Source organism: Mobula hypostoma, chromosome 13 (genome assembly GCF_963921235.1).
Source record: "Mobula hypostoma chromosome 13, sMobHyp1.1, whole genome shotgun sequence".
In the NCBI taxonomy this organism is placed as follows: Eukaryota; Metazoa; Chordata; class Chondrichthyes; order Myliobatiformes; family Myliobatidae; genus Mobula; species Mobula hypostoma.
In genome coordinates, this window is record NC_086109.1 from 26,515,020 (window position 1) to 26,529,670 (window position 14,651).

Here is a 14,651-nt window from a genome sequence, read left to right on the forward strand (position 1 = left end):
CAAAAGCCTTTTGAAAATCCAAATATACCACATCCACTGGTTCTCCCCTATGCACTCTACTAGTTACATCCTCAAAAAATTCTATGAGATTCGTCAGACATGATTTTCCTTTCACAAATCCATGTTGACTTTGTCCGATGATTTCACCGCTTTCCAAATGTGCTGTTATCACATCCTTGATAACTGACTCTAGCATTTTCTCCACCACCGATGTCAGGCTTACCGGTCTATAATTCCCCGGTTTCTCTCTCCCTCCTTTTTTAAAAAGCGGGGTTATATTAGCCACCCTCTAATCCTCAGGAACTAATCCAGAATATAAAGAGTTTTGAAAAATTATCATTAATGCATCTACTATTTCTTGGGCTACTTCCTTGAGCACTCTGGGATGCAGACCACCTGGCCCTGGGGATTTACCTGCCTTTAATCCCTTCAATTTACCTAACACCACTTCCCTACTAACATGTATTTCCCTCAGTTCCTCCATCTCACTAGACCCTCGGTCCCCTACTATTTCCGGAAGATTATTTATGTCCTCCTTAGTAGTTATTCAATTGGTCTGCCATGTCCTTGTTCCGCATGATCAACACACAAAGCTCTTGTTTCTGATTAACTGTCTTACTAAGGACAACAAACAAAAACTGGGAAGAACCCCATGGATCAGGCAGCACCTTTAGTGCATTAAGTAACATCTCCATCCCTTCTCCTTACCTCTTTATATTGGCATTCTCACCTCTCCAGTCCAGATAGAAGGTTCATTTTTTTCCACAGATTCTGACTGACCTCCTGAATTCCTACAACTTCATGCGTGTTGCTTCACGCTCCAGCATCCAACATTTATAACTGTATCATGATCAGCAACTTTTGATGTTACTTTTAAAGGGACATATTTTTGGATGAGTTTGGTGTAAATTGTGGCTGGCGTTGGATAACCCCTCCTTTCCGATAATGTGATGTCAGTGTTCCAAACTAACACAAGCTAATTCTTTGCAGAAAGATATTGGAGGTCAGCGGAGTTTGATCAACAAGTGGACTACCTTTCTGAAGGCTCGTCTAGTTTGTTCAGTCCCAGGGCCTGACGGTTATCAGACTTACTTTGATGAATTGCGTAAGTAAGGTCATTTTCTATTCAGAGCTGTGAAAGTAAAAGGCACAGTTAACAGTGGCCAAACATTTTAGTTCCAATTCCCATTCCTGTTCCAACTTGAAAGTCCATGGCCTCCTCTTGTGTCATGATGAGGCCACCCTCAGGGCAAAGAAGGAGGAGCACCTTAAATTCCACCTGGATAGCCTCCAACTTGATGGCATGAATATTGATTTCTCCTTCTGGTAAAAGAAAACTACTCCCCCTCCCCTCTTCTTCTAATCCCCAGTCTGACCTCCTATCATCTCCTCCTAGGTCTCTGCTATCCACCTGGCTTCACCCACCACCTTCTAGCTATCCTTATCCCCACATTTTTATTCTGGCTTTTTTCCTCTCTGTCTCCACTCCTGACGAAGGGACTCGGCCAGCAATGTCATCTGTTTATTCATTTCCATAGATGTTGCCTGACCTGCTGAGTTCCTCCAGCATTTTGTGTGTGTTGCTTTCGATTCTGCTTCTGCAGAATTTCTCATGTTTATTAAAAATGTTGTGTCTCCTAAATCCTAATGGTGGGCACAATTTCATTTTTAATACTGAACAATAGCAGAATAAGGCATGGAATTCGTATGATTTTGACAAATACACCTTTAGAAAACTTGAAAGGTTTATCCTGCCTTCATTGTCAGATGATATTCCTGTGATTTCAAAACTATGTTACACTAACATGTTTTCCAAATGGATGGAAAGATTTTTAAAAGTATGGTATTAACTGCTTTTACTATTGAGTTGGAAATGAAAGTTATTGTAGGTGCACTATTATATAGAGTAGAAATAATACAGCTGTATTAGGCTTTCTTAGTGGTGACTGAGCTGGGGCTATTGCACCATAATGACACCAAGTGATAAGGTCAAATTAGTTGCCACATTCTTTAACTTATCATGTGTGGAAGTCGTTCATATGGCAAAGGAGAGCTAGTGAGTAGAGGTGAATAACTTGGGTGAGCTTCATCAGAAGATTTTAGGTGCAATGGTATATCCTCTAGTAACTGTTCTTCTGAATGCTGGGTATGGCAAACAACCAATTTCATTTCTTTCATTGGAATATTTTATGGTAGAACTAAAAGGAAAAAAACTCTGGAGAGAAAGACATGTCTAAGGAATAAAAATTATTTTTTCTGTATATCTTTATTCTGAAATTTATGATTTAGCTTAGTTAACATAAATGTATTATGACTGATGCTTTGGACAAAACTCCTTACTTTGTGTTACTGTTTTCCCTTTTCAAAGAGGATGTTTACCTGCTCAACACCAATGACAAATCACCTGTGTTTTATGGGGTCTTCACATCTTCCAGGTAAAGGCAAATATTTGTGTTCATAAATAGCAATTTTGATTATTAATACATGTGTAGCCCCCCTGGCCAACCTCAGGGTCGCTCGGCTCGCTGTCGCCTAGGGAAACAGCCCTCGGCCTTGCCAAACTGGGTAATTAGTTTGTGTGGATGCTGTGTGGTGTACCCCACCCCGCCCAAATAACAGACAATACACCAGATACAATTAAATGATTTACAGTTTATAGATATTACTGGAACTATATAATTAATAGCGAATAAAATATAACAGGAAAATAAAAGGGCCACACTTATCAAAGTTCAATCTCTTCATGCACAAACAGTTGGACCTCAGGACCCTTCTTCTTCACCCTGCGACCCCTCGGACCACCTCAACCGGCTGCCTGGGACCAACAACGGTGGTCGACCAGACGCTCCACACGTATCCGTCTCCGTCTCCTCGCCGAACGCCCCCCTCGGGGTCCAACCCCGTTAGCGGACATCACAGCACTTGGTCGATACTCTGTCTCTCTCTCCCGCCTTCTGCCCCCAAGCCCCGCGCATACAAATCTTCCAGATACACCAAAATCATAACAACTATCCCAATTGGTTCGTAACATCTTCTTATCACCGCCTAACCCAAAACAAGCTGCTAGGGCAAAAACTTTCTCAGCGTTTAACATAACGAAGAAGCATTCCCAAGTGTAACATAACAAAGAAGCCATTTTAATTAGCCTACGCAGTAACATAAGAGACAAACCCCCCTTACATATGGGATTGATAAAATTTGGTCCACCCACGGACATTAATTAAATATAACATTATTGTTGAATATAAAATCCAGAATTTTATTTAAAATTGTTCATTCATTTGTACTTTCTGTGCATCATTTATTTGTCTTTTTATTCTTATACTGAAAAATCCTAACACAACATTTCAGTAGATCAATATCTGGATATTGCATTTCTTCAAAAGAAATATCAGCATTCACATTCTGTTCATTACCTCTTTCACTGTACAAGACATCAAAAATGAACAGCTGAGATAAAATGACAACCATCGAACTTTGTTAGTTAACTTTTGGAGGTTGTAATTGAAAGTGTTACTTCAAGAACCTTTATTTCTCTCTCAGTTCTGTTTTCAGTGGCTCGGCTGTTTGTGCATACAGCTTAGCTGACATTCGTGCTGCATTTAATGGACCTTTCACACATAAAGACAGTCCTGACCACCACTGGGTGGAATACCAGGGGAAGATTCCTTATCCCAGACCTGGGACAGTAAGTATGATTCACTTACCGTTAGAGCAGGGAATAGATAACACATTGATTATGTTCCAAAAACAAAAAAAAACTGCTAAAATCATAACGCTGAAATCATAAAAGGAAACTACTTAGCAGGTCAGGCAGCACTTGTGGAGGGAGAAAAAGCATTAACATTTCTTGTCAAAGAACAATTGTCTGTACCTTTCAATGGTTCACTGTCTGAACCAGTAGATGGCTTTCTTAGCCAGATCCAGGAGCAGTCCCTTGACCTTCCCATCCACCTTTGCACTGCATGTTCAAAGGTCAAGAGTGTGGGACTAGAATCGAGCCAGAAATTGAGGAGCTGCCCCTTCAGCTATGGAAGGCTACAGAGCATTGGTTAGTATATTGCTGTTATAGTGCCAGTGACCTGCGTTCAGCTCCATCACTGTCTCTAAGGACTTTGTACATTTTCCCCATGACCATGTGGATTTCCTCTGGGTGCTTTGGTTTCCTCCCGCATTCGAGTTAGTACATTGTTTGGGTGTAATTAGGTGGTGTAGGGTAACTGAGATAGAAAGGCCTGTCAGAGTGCTGTATCTCTAATTAAATTAAATTTTAAAATAGATCTCAAAACAGTTGACAATGTATACAGTAAATACAATTGGTGTGCATCTTTTTCTACATTCATTGTGCATCATTTCAATGCATTCTCTTACAATGCACCAATACCACTCATCCTTCCTCCTCACCAATGCACCTGTGCAGTGTTTGGTGTTACAAGCCCACAGGTCTTGTTTACTGTGGACTGTTGCTTTAAGCGCCTGAGTGAGGCAGGACTATGACGTCAGTCAAAGGCTGCTGCAAACTTAAACTCATATACAGAGAGCGACCTTCAGTTGAGAGAGAGAGAGAGAGACTGGGGAAGCCAGTAGCTTCAGCTTGTTGCAGCTGGGACTTGGAACCCTCTTATGTCCACAAGGGTGGGTTAAACATCAGCAAGCAGTGCATAACGAATGTGTGACTGTCACTTCGTACAATCCATAGGAGTGGATTTTAGGTTATCTTGTGGGACCACTTTTGTAGCCCTTGCCTGGATATGTTGTGTGGTAACCACTGGAAGATGATATTCCCGTGACAGGTCTCTTTCGGTGATAATTCGTATGTGGATTTGGAACGGCACGACAGACAAGATCTAGGCGATTGTTATTTCCTTTTACCATCGTGGAATCTGTAGAATACTTCATATCTACCTTTCCTCTACATCTTACCTTGGATTACAAAAATCTCTCTTCCATCATTTATCTTGTGGATTGCTGAACTTTCCTACTTTACCACGTCAAGACTCTAAGCCTTATTCCCCCAAGCTCAATAGTTTGGGAGTTATATTTACAGACATATAAACACATAATACTGTTAGCTTTTGTTTATCTTGGTTGAGTTACTATATTATAAGTAGATACTAATATAGATAGTGGTTTTAATATCAAAACCAGACTCCATGTGTAATCTGTTGCTGCTGGTTCATTTCTGAAACTTCACATTTCATGACATTGGACTCAGCCCCTCAACGTACAGTGGCAATGGAACATTTGACTCTGATCCTACCCCACAAAACCTGTGCAGAAGGTTAGGATGGTCAAATTGGACCAGCTGGTCCAAAGAGCCTGCCTCCATGTTATACAGCACTATGACTCTCTGACAAAGGGTGGACCAAGCTTTGAACACATCCCTGAGCACACATTCTTATGTCTTTGAATTTGCCAGTTAGCAGCAGTCACTTGTGAATGTTGTACATCGGAAGACCAAGTTTTGGGAAGAAGCAATGGACATAAACTATTCTAAGATGAAAAAATTACGATAAATACTAGATATGCAAGGATGTTTGACATTTGTTCACAATGGATACTCATTGTAATATATAGCTAGGTTTGGTAAATAGAACTGAAATAATAATCTGTATACAATGGAAAAGTAATCCGTGCTCTCAGTAAACGTAGTGGCATTTAAATTTATTTTTATTTTTTAATTGTATAAAATATTGTTGCTTGCTTTTTTAGTGTCCCAGTAAAACATTTGACTCCACAATTGAGTCTACCAAGGATTTTTCAGATGATGTCATCAGCTTCATTAAGAATCACCCAATGATGTACAAGGCTGTTTATCCAATAAACAAGAGGCCTGTTTTCATTCAAGTAAACACTGGTTACAGAATTACACAGCTTGTGGTTGACCGTGTCAATGCAAAGGATGGACAATATGCTGTTCTATTTTTGGGCACAGGTACATACGATCCTCATTTCATATGAAAACCATTTAAAATATATGCAATTATATAATACACAGTCTTCATATGTTTCCAGATGTGGGGTCAGTAATAAAAGCTTTGAGTATTACGAAGGATAACTTGAATGTAGAAGAAATTGCTCTGGAAGAATTGCAGGTGTTCGAGGTACAGAAAATTATGTTCTATAATCTGATTTGGAACTGAAAAAAGTTATCTTTTTGAAGTTGACCTCGCGAGTGCGTATTTACACTATAATCGTTCACATTGATATTAATCATATTAATTTTGCAACATTAAACATCTTTATGTTTATGAATTCATGTAAAATAATATTCATTGATATCATATCAGACAAGCTCTGAATCAGACAATGCATGTCAGAGGTGAGTAAAAAATGACGATCGAGATTTTACAGGTAGAGTTTCGCTGCAGTTTCCCTGAGTTGAGGACCAGCCAATCAGGGAGAGGGATTCAGTAGAAAGGGCCAATAAAAATAATTCAAGTGCAAGCAGAGCAACCGTTCTTGTGAGTGTGCCAGTGTTTAGCGTGACTGGCACATCAGGCTTAAGCGAGATCAGGATTGGGCGAGTTAAAGTATCTTGGAAGTTACTCTCTCTGTGTTCTTATTTGTTCATTCCTCATCTATTAGGGCACAGTAGTTCAGTAAGAATGGCTGCAGGGGCAGTGTTTTTTACTCTGTGTGAGATGTGGGAAGTCTCCATTCTCCCAGATAAACACATCTGCACCAAGAGCGCCAAGGTGCACCTCCTGAGAGAACATATTAAGGAACGAGCTGCAGCTCAGTAACCTTTGACTCATACAGAAGAACGAGGAAGTGATGGATGGGCGTTACAGGGAGGTAGTCACCGCTAGATTGCAGGAGACAGGTAACTGGGTGCCTGTCAGGAGAAGAAGGGGACATCAGCCAGTGCAGAGTACACTTGTGGCCATTCCCCTCAATAATAGGTATACAATTTTAGATACTATTGAACAGGACAAGCTACGGCGGGTGGGGGGGGGGAAGTCACAGAGGGTCTCTGACACTGAGTCTGGTGCTCTGGCTCAGAAGAGGAGAAATGTGAAGAGGAATGAAGTGTTGACAGGAGATTCTTTAGTCAGCGGAATGGAGACGAGGTACTGTGGGCATAGCAGAGACAACTGGATGGTTTTTTGCCTCCCTGATGCCAAGATCAGGAATGTCTCGGATTGTGGTGAGGGTTTTGCAGCTAGAAGTCTTGGTACACGTTGGCACCAATGACATAGGTAGACAAGGAGAGGAGGTCCTGAAGATTTTAGGGGACTAGGTGGAAAGCTGAGAAACAGGATCTCCAGAATAGTAAGCTCTGGTTTGCTGCCTGTGCCACGTGCCAGTGAGAGTAAGATAAGGATGATTGGCAGGTGAATGCGTGGCTGAGGAACTGGTGCAGGGGGCAGGGGTTCAGATTTATGGATCATTGGGATCTCTTCTGGGGAAGGTATGACTCGTACAAAAGGGACGGGTTACACCTGAACCTGAGGGGTCCAATATCCTTGTGGGCAGGTTGACTAGAGTTATTCAGGTGGGTTTAAACTAATTTGGCAGGGGGATCGGAACAAGAGTGACAGTGCTGAAGATAAGGTGGTTGGTTTACAAACAATGTGTAGCGAGACTCCTAGCAAGGAGAGGCTGATGATAGAGCAAAATTGCAGTCAACAAGATGAGTTGCAACGTAAAAGGTGGACAAAATTTTAAAAGGGTTTCTACAGGACTGAAGGTGTTATATTTGAATGCGCAGAGTATGCAGAACAATGTTATTTAACTTGTAGCACAGTTATAGATGTATGATATTCTAGTCATCACTGAATCATGGCTGAAAGACGATTATAGCAGGGAGCTTAATGTCCGAGGATGCACATTGTATCGAAAGGACAGGCAGGAAAGAGAGGGGGTGGTATTGCTTTGTTAGGAGAAAATGAAATCAAATCATTAGAGAGAAGTGACAAAGGGTCAGAAGGTGTTGATTCTTTGTGGATAAAGCTAAGAAACTGCAAGGATAAAAAGACCCTGATGGGAGTTATATACAGACCCTCAGGCAGCAGTAAAGATGTGATCTACAAGTTACAATGGGAGATAGAAAATGCATGCTGAAAGGACAATATTACAATAGTCATGGGGGATTTCAATATGTAGGTAGTTTGGGAAAATTAGATTGGTGCTAGATTCCAAGAGGGGGAATTTCTAGAGTGCCTATGAAGTGGTTTTTTAGAGCAGCTTGTGGTTGAGTCCACTAGAGAATCAACTATTCTGGATTGAGTGTTGTGCAATGAACCAAAATTGATTAGAGAGCTTAAGGTAAAAGAACTCTTAGGAGTAGTGATCATAATATGATTGAATTCACCCTGAAATTTGAGAAGGAGAAGCTAAAGTTAGATGTATCAGCATGAGAGAGGAGTTAGCCAGAATTGATTGGAAAAGAACACTGGCAGGGATGATGGCAAAGCAGCAATTGATGGATTTTCTGGAAGCAATACAGAAAGCACAGGATACATACATCCCAAAGAGGAAGAAGTATTCTAAAGGAAAGTTGAGACAACTGTAGCTAACAGGAGAAGTCAAAGCCAACATAAAAGCCCAAGTGAGGGCAAAAATTAGAGTATTGGGAAGCTTTTAAATACCAACAGAAGGCAACTAAAACAGTCATTAAGAAGGTAAACATAGAATGTGAAAGTAAGCTAGCCAATAGTATTAAATAGGGTACCAAAATTTCTTCAGATACATAACATGTGAAAAAGAGGCGAGAGTGGAGATTGGGCCACTGGAAAATGATGCTGGAGAGGTAGTAATGGGGGACAAGAAAATGGCCAATGAACTAAATAAGTACTTTTCATCAGTCTTCACTGTGGAAGACATTAGCAGTATGGTGGAAGTTCCAGGTGTCAAGATTCATGAAATGTGTGAAGTTACCTTTACTAGGGAGAAGGTTCTTGGGAAACTGATAGGTCTGAAGGTAGATAAGTCACCTGGACCAGATGGTGAACACCCCAGGATTCTGAATGAGAAGGCTGAAGAGGTTGTGGAGGCATTAGAGATTATCTTTCAAGAATCTCTAGATTCTGGAATGGTTCTGGAAGACAGGAAAATTACAAATGCCATTCCACTCTTCAAGAAGGCAGAGAGACAGATGGAAACTATAGGGCAGTTAGTCTGACCGCAGTGGTTGGGAAGATGCCACAGCTGATTGTTAAGGGCATAGTTTTAGGGGTACTTGGAGACAGACGATAAAAAAGTCCGTAGTCAACATGGTTTCCTCAAAGGAACATCTTGCCTGACAAATTTGTTAGAATTCTTTGAGGAAATAACAAACAGGATTGATAAAGGAGAATTGATTGATGTTGTGTACTTGGATTTTCAGGAGACGTTTGACAGGGTGCCACATACGAGGCTGCTTAACAGACTACAACCCCATAGTATTACAGTAAGGATTCTAGTATGGATAAAGCAGTGGCTGATTGGCAGGAGGCAAAGAGTGAGAATAAAGGGAGCCTTTTCTGACAGACTGCCAGTAACTTGAGGTGTTCCACAGAGGTCTGTGTTGGGACTGATTCTTTTTACATTATATGTCAATGATTTGGAAGATGGAATTGATGGTTTTGTTGCAAAGTTTGCAGATAATACGAAGATAGATGGAGGGGTAGGTAGTTTTGAGGAAGTAGACAGGCTACAGAAGGATTTAGACAGATTAGGAGAATGGGCAAAGAAATGGCAGATGGAATACAGTGTCAGTAAGTTTATGGTCTTGCCCTTTGGTAGAAGAAATGAAAGGGTTGACTATTTTCTAAATGGGGAGAAAATACAATAAACTGAGTTGCAAAGGGACTTGGGAGTCCTTGTGCATGATTCCCTAAAGGTTGAGTCTGTGGTAAGGAAGGCAAATGCGATGTTAGCATTCAATTCAAGAAGGCTGAATATAAAAGCAAGGATGTAATATTAAGACTTTATAAAGCACTGATGAGGCCTCACTGAGTATTGTGAGCAGTTTTGGGCTCCTTATCATAGAAGGATGTACTGAAACTGGAGAGGGTTCAAAGGAGGTTTACAAAAATGACTCCAGGATTGAATGGTTTGTTACATAAAGAGTGTTTGATGGCTCTGGGCCTGTATTCACTAGAATTCAGAAAAATGAGGGATAACCTTATTGAAGCCTTACAAATGGTGAAAAGCCTTGATAGAGTGGATGTGGAGAGGAAGTTTCCCATGGTGGGAGTGTCTAAGACCAGAGGACATAACCTCAGAATACAGGGGCGTCCTTTTAGAACAGAGATGAGGAACAATTTCTTTAGCCCAAAAGTGGTGAATCTCTGGAATTCTTTGTCATGCAGCTGTGGAGGCCACGTCTTTATGTGCATTTAAGATAGAGGTTAATAGATTCCTGATTAGTCAGGGCATGAAGGAATATGGAGGAAGGCAGGAAATTGGGGCTGAGAGGAAAAATGGATCAGCCATAATGAAATGGTACAGCAGACTTGATGGGCCAAATGGCAGAATTCTGCTCCTATATCTAATGGTCTATGGTCTTCTATTCAATAAGTATAATGATAATTCATTGAATATTGATCCAATGAATATTACATTGTAATTGTTAAAAAAGAAACACATTTCCAAACAATTTGTTACTTGATTACTTCTATAGACCAATGAAACTTGCCATGCATGTTGAAAAGGTGTAGACAATCATGTTGCAAGATAAGAGGTCCATCATTTATAACTGAAATGAAGAAAGATTAATCTTTTATTCAAAACATTGTAAATCTAAGGAATTCTTGACCCCAGGAGAAACTATGGCTGCTCAATTTTAAGACTTCAATCAAAACTGAAATTGTTAGATTTTTTGGTTATTGGTGCTTTTTTGGGAAAATGGCAAGTTGGACCAGACATGTAGGGACACTCACAATCTTAGTTAGTGATAGAGGAGCCTTGAAGGGCTTCCTGAACTACTTCTGTTTCTGTACCATTCTGTCATAACCTCCTCTTGCTTCTTGTCATTTAAAAATGGATGTTTGCCAATAAATTGCTTCAAAGTGGCTTTAATCAACACAGTTTTAAAAAAGCACCCTATGATTTCCAACTCAGATATCTAAATCTCGAAAGTTAAATGATAAGAAGTTAGCGGACTTTGGAACCTATATAGAATAAAATAAATGTGCAGCAATTGAGGAGGTGACATCTACTGCTGAGTTACTCATCATCAAGCAAATCGAAAGCTGGCTTTAAAACAAATGAAGATATTTTAACAGCATTAATACAGCATTGGTTGGATGATGATATCCATTCTTCTAGCATTTTCTGTAGCAAGAGTTTAGAATTCCCAGGCTCTACTGCAGATGAAAACTGGATTTCCTGATTAAGGAATAATCATTCTGAAGTAAATCAGTCATAAAGTACAATCCTGCGGTGACTTACCTTGAATAACGTTGATAAATTATTAATCCGTTCAGAGTGAGGTGGTGAATTTTGTGAAGTCAAATAGGAGAGAACATATACTACAAAATCATAGGGTACTGGAGAATATTGATAAACTGAGGGATCTCAGCTCCCTAAAAGTGACAACAGAGGTTGATAGGGTGGTAAAGAAGCAATATGGTAAGTCAGGACATAAAATATAAAAGTTGGTATGTTACATTGCCACTTTACAAAATACTGCTTAGGTCACTACTGTGTGCACTTTTGGTCACCACACTATAGGAGAACATGGTTAGGCAGGAGAGATTTTAGAAGAGGTTCACAATGGTAACACCAGTATTGGAGAATTTGGGTTATGACCAGAGTTTGGATGGGCTGGATTTGTTTACAGGCAGGGGGTTCCCAACCTGGGGTCCACATTTAATGGTATTGGTCCATGGTATAACAAACTTTGGGAAGCCCTGCCCTAGAGCAAGGAAGGTGAAGGGTCACCTAGTAAGAACAAGACCATAAGATATAGGAGCAGAATTAGGCCATTTGGCCCGTTGTACCTGCTCTACCATTTCATCATGGATGATCCAATTTTTCTCTCAGACCGAGTCTCCTGCCTTCTCCCTTTATCCCTCATTCCCTGACCAATCAAGAATCTATCCACCTCTGCCTTAAATATACATGAAGACTTTGTGTCCACAGCTACCTGTGGCAAAGAATTCCACAAATTCACCACTCTCTGACTAAAGAAAGACCTTCTCATCTCCATTTTAAAAGTATGCCCCACTATTCTGAGGCTGTGTCCTCCCACCATAGGAAACATCCTCTCCACATCCACTTTATCAAAGCCTTTCAGCATTCAATACGTTCCAATGAGGTCACTCTTCATTCTTCTGAATTCTAGTGAATACAGGCCCAGAGCCATCAAATGCTCTTCGTAACACAAGCCATTCAATCCTGGAATCACTCAATCTTGGAATCATAATAGTGGTATATAAAATGATGAGAAGCATATATTGGGAATAAATGGTCAGAATATCTTTCCGTGGTGGGGTATCTAAAATAAGGGGGCATGGATTTAATGTGAGAGGCATGAGTTACAAAGGGGATCAGACGAGAAAGTTTTTTTTACACAGAGAGGAGATGATAACTGAAACATACTGACAGAGAAGCTGATAGAAGCAAAGATATATTACTGCACCTAAGAGGCATCCAGACAAGATCTTGAATAGGATTGCAAAGAAGAATATTGATCTAATAGAGGCAAGTTGGATTAATGGAGTCAGCCTAAGTGTGGTGGGTTAAAGGATGACTTTTTGCTCCAAGGCAATGAGTCTATGACTTCATGGCTCTAGTAGGTAAGGTTTTGTCAAAAAAGTACAGAACATTGTTCAGTTCTGGAATTTCATGACAGATAGCTATCTGAAATCTTAACATAAGTCTGCAGGCACTGAATATCTAAAATCAAATTAGAAAATATTAAAAAATGCTCACCAGTTCCAGCTGGAGAGAGAAATAGGGCTAACTTTTTGGGTTGATAAACTTTCATCAGAACTGGCAAAAGTTAGGGCTAAAATGTTGTAAGTGGCAGGGAATATGAATGTTAGAAACAATGAGGTGTGGAGAGAAGCAAAGGGGATGTCTTTGGTCGGATGGATAACGCAAGTGGTGGTATTCCCAGCTGAAGGAAAATGGTGAAAAGAATTGTCTGTCAGAAGCAAAGTTTGACTTGGTGACCAGTTAAATATGCACCCTTAAGATTATAAACAATGAATATGGAACAGAGCTATATTTGATGGCAATTTACACTTTTTTATTTTGCTGACATACTGGTAATTAAATATTTAACAATAATCACAATCATTGGAAAGCGATAAATAAAGTAATCATTGAGTTATTGACACCAAATTTCTTCCTTTGTTTCATGTTTGTGCAATGAGTTACTAAAATGTCATAACTTATACTGTTTTTATTTTATTAGGAATCAACTCCAATATTAACAATGGAACTTTCTTCAAAGCAGGTAAACAATCTGAACATAACTTATCTAACCATTGGAACCAAATTATATTTAGTCATATAAACATGTGTGATTTCAAAAGTCACTCCAGTTAATTGGAAATTGGTGTTTCTAATCAGGTTTTGTGAGCCCTGTAAAGCTTATGATTTTATATGCACTTTAGGAAATAATCATTTATATTCCCTTCAAAAAGCTGGCTTAAGACTGTCATCATGAGCACTAGCCACCAGAGTAACCAGGACATCTTCAAGGAACAATGCTTCAAAAAGGTGGCATCCAACATTAAGGACCCCCATCGCTCATTTCATGCCTTGTTCTCATTGCTGCCATCAGGAAGGAGGTACAGGAGTCTGAAGGCACTCACTCAATGATTCAGGATCAGCTTCTTCCCATCTGCCATCATATTTCTGAATGGACATTGAACCCACGAACACTACCTCTACTTTTTATTTCTATTTTTGCACTACTTATGTTTGTCACTATTCTGTAATGAGAGACCATGAGTCCAGAAATGTGGAAAAGGAGCATTGACCTTTCCATTGCAACACCTCTGAAAATTGCTTGTTTACCGAGTTGGTCATAATTGCACCCATTTCTGGACTGAATTACGCCACTTTGGAAAATCACTAGGAAACCTCTGATTGTGTTGTATCCTCGGGTGCCTAATGTAATTTCCACATTAGCTTCTACCTTTGGTCCCAGCTCATTGAGAATGATTTCCACGCTAGATTACTCTCTGGTGACCCCTGGTGGAAGCACCTTGTGAAACTTGTAACTGGCTTCCAGTGAATACAATTGCTGAATTTTAGAGAGAAAAAAATCCCTTAAAAGTGCTTAAGCAACATACATCAAAGTTGCTGGTGAACGCAGCAGGCCAAGCAGCATCTCTAGGAAGAGGTACAGTCGACGTTTCAGGCCGAGACCCTTCGTCAGGACTAACTGAAGGAAGAGTGAGTAAGGGATTTGAAAGTTGGAGGGGGAGGGGGAGATCCAAAATGATAGGAGAAGACAGGAGGGGGAGGGATAGAGCCAAGAGCTGGACAGGTGATAGGCAAAAGGGGATACGAGAGGATCATGGGACAGGAGGTCCGGGAAGAAAGACAAGTGGGGGGGTGACCCAGAGGATGGGCAAGGAGTATATTCAGAGGGACAGAGGAAGAAAAAGGAGAGTGAGAGAAAGAATGTGTGCATAAAAATGAGTAACAGATGGGGTACGAGGGGGAGGTGGGGCCTTAGCGGAAGTTAGAGAAGTCGATGTTCA

The 14,651-nt window shown here is 40.4% G+C and overlaps 1 protein-coding gene across 3 annotated transcripts in view; it reads left to right on the forward strand.

Moving 5' to 3' along the window:
- Positions 1-14,651, forward strand: part of LOC134355509 (semaphorin-3D-like) — a 116,592-nt gene that overhangs the window by 83,069 nt on the left and 18,872 nt on the right. For all 3 annotated transcript variants that reach the window (XR_010020100.1, XM_063065487.1, XM_063065488.1), the window contains exons 8-13: positions 991-1,105; positions 2,369-2,435; positions 3,544-3,688; positions 5,713-5,935; positions 6,016-6,104; positions 13,352-13,393. Coding sequence is in view for 2 of the 3 variants with exons in the window: in XM_063065487.1 (XP_062921557.1) it covers positions 991-1,105; positions 2,369-2,435; positions 3,544-3,688; positions 5,713-5,935; positions 6,016-6,104; positions 13,352-13,393 (681 nt within the window). In the remaining variant the exon portion in view is untranslated. The remainder of the gene's footprint in view (positions 1-990; positions 1,106-2,368; positions 2,436-3,543; positions 3,689-5,712; positions 5,936-6,015; positions 6,105-13,351; positions 13,394-14,651) is intronic.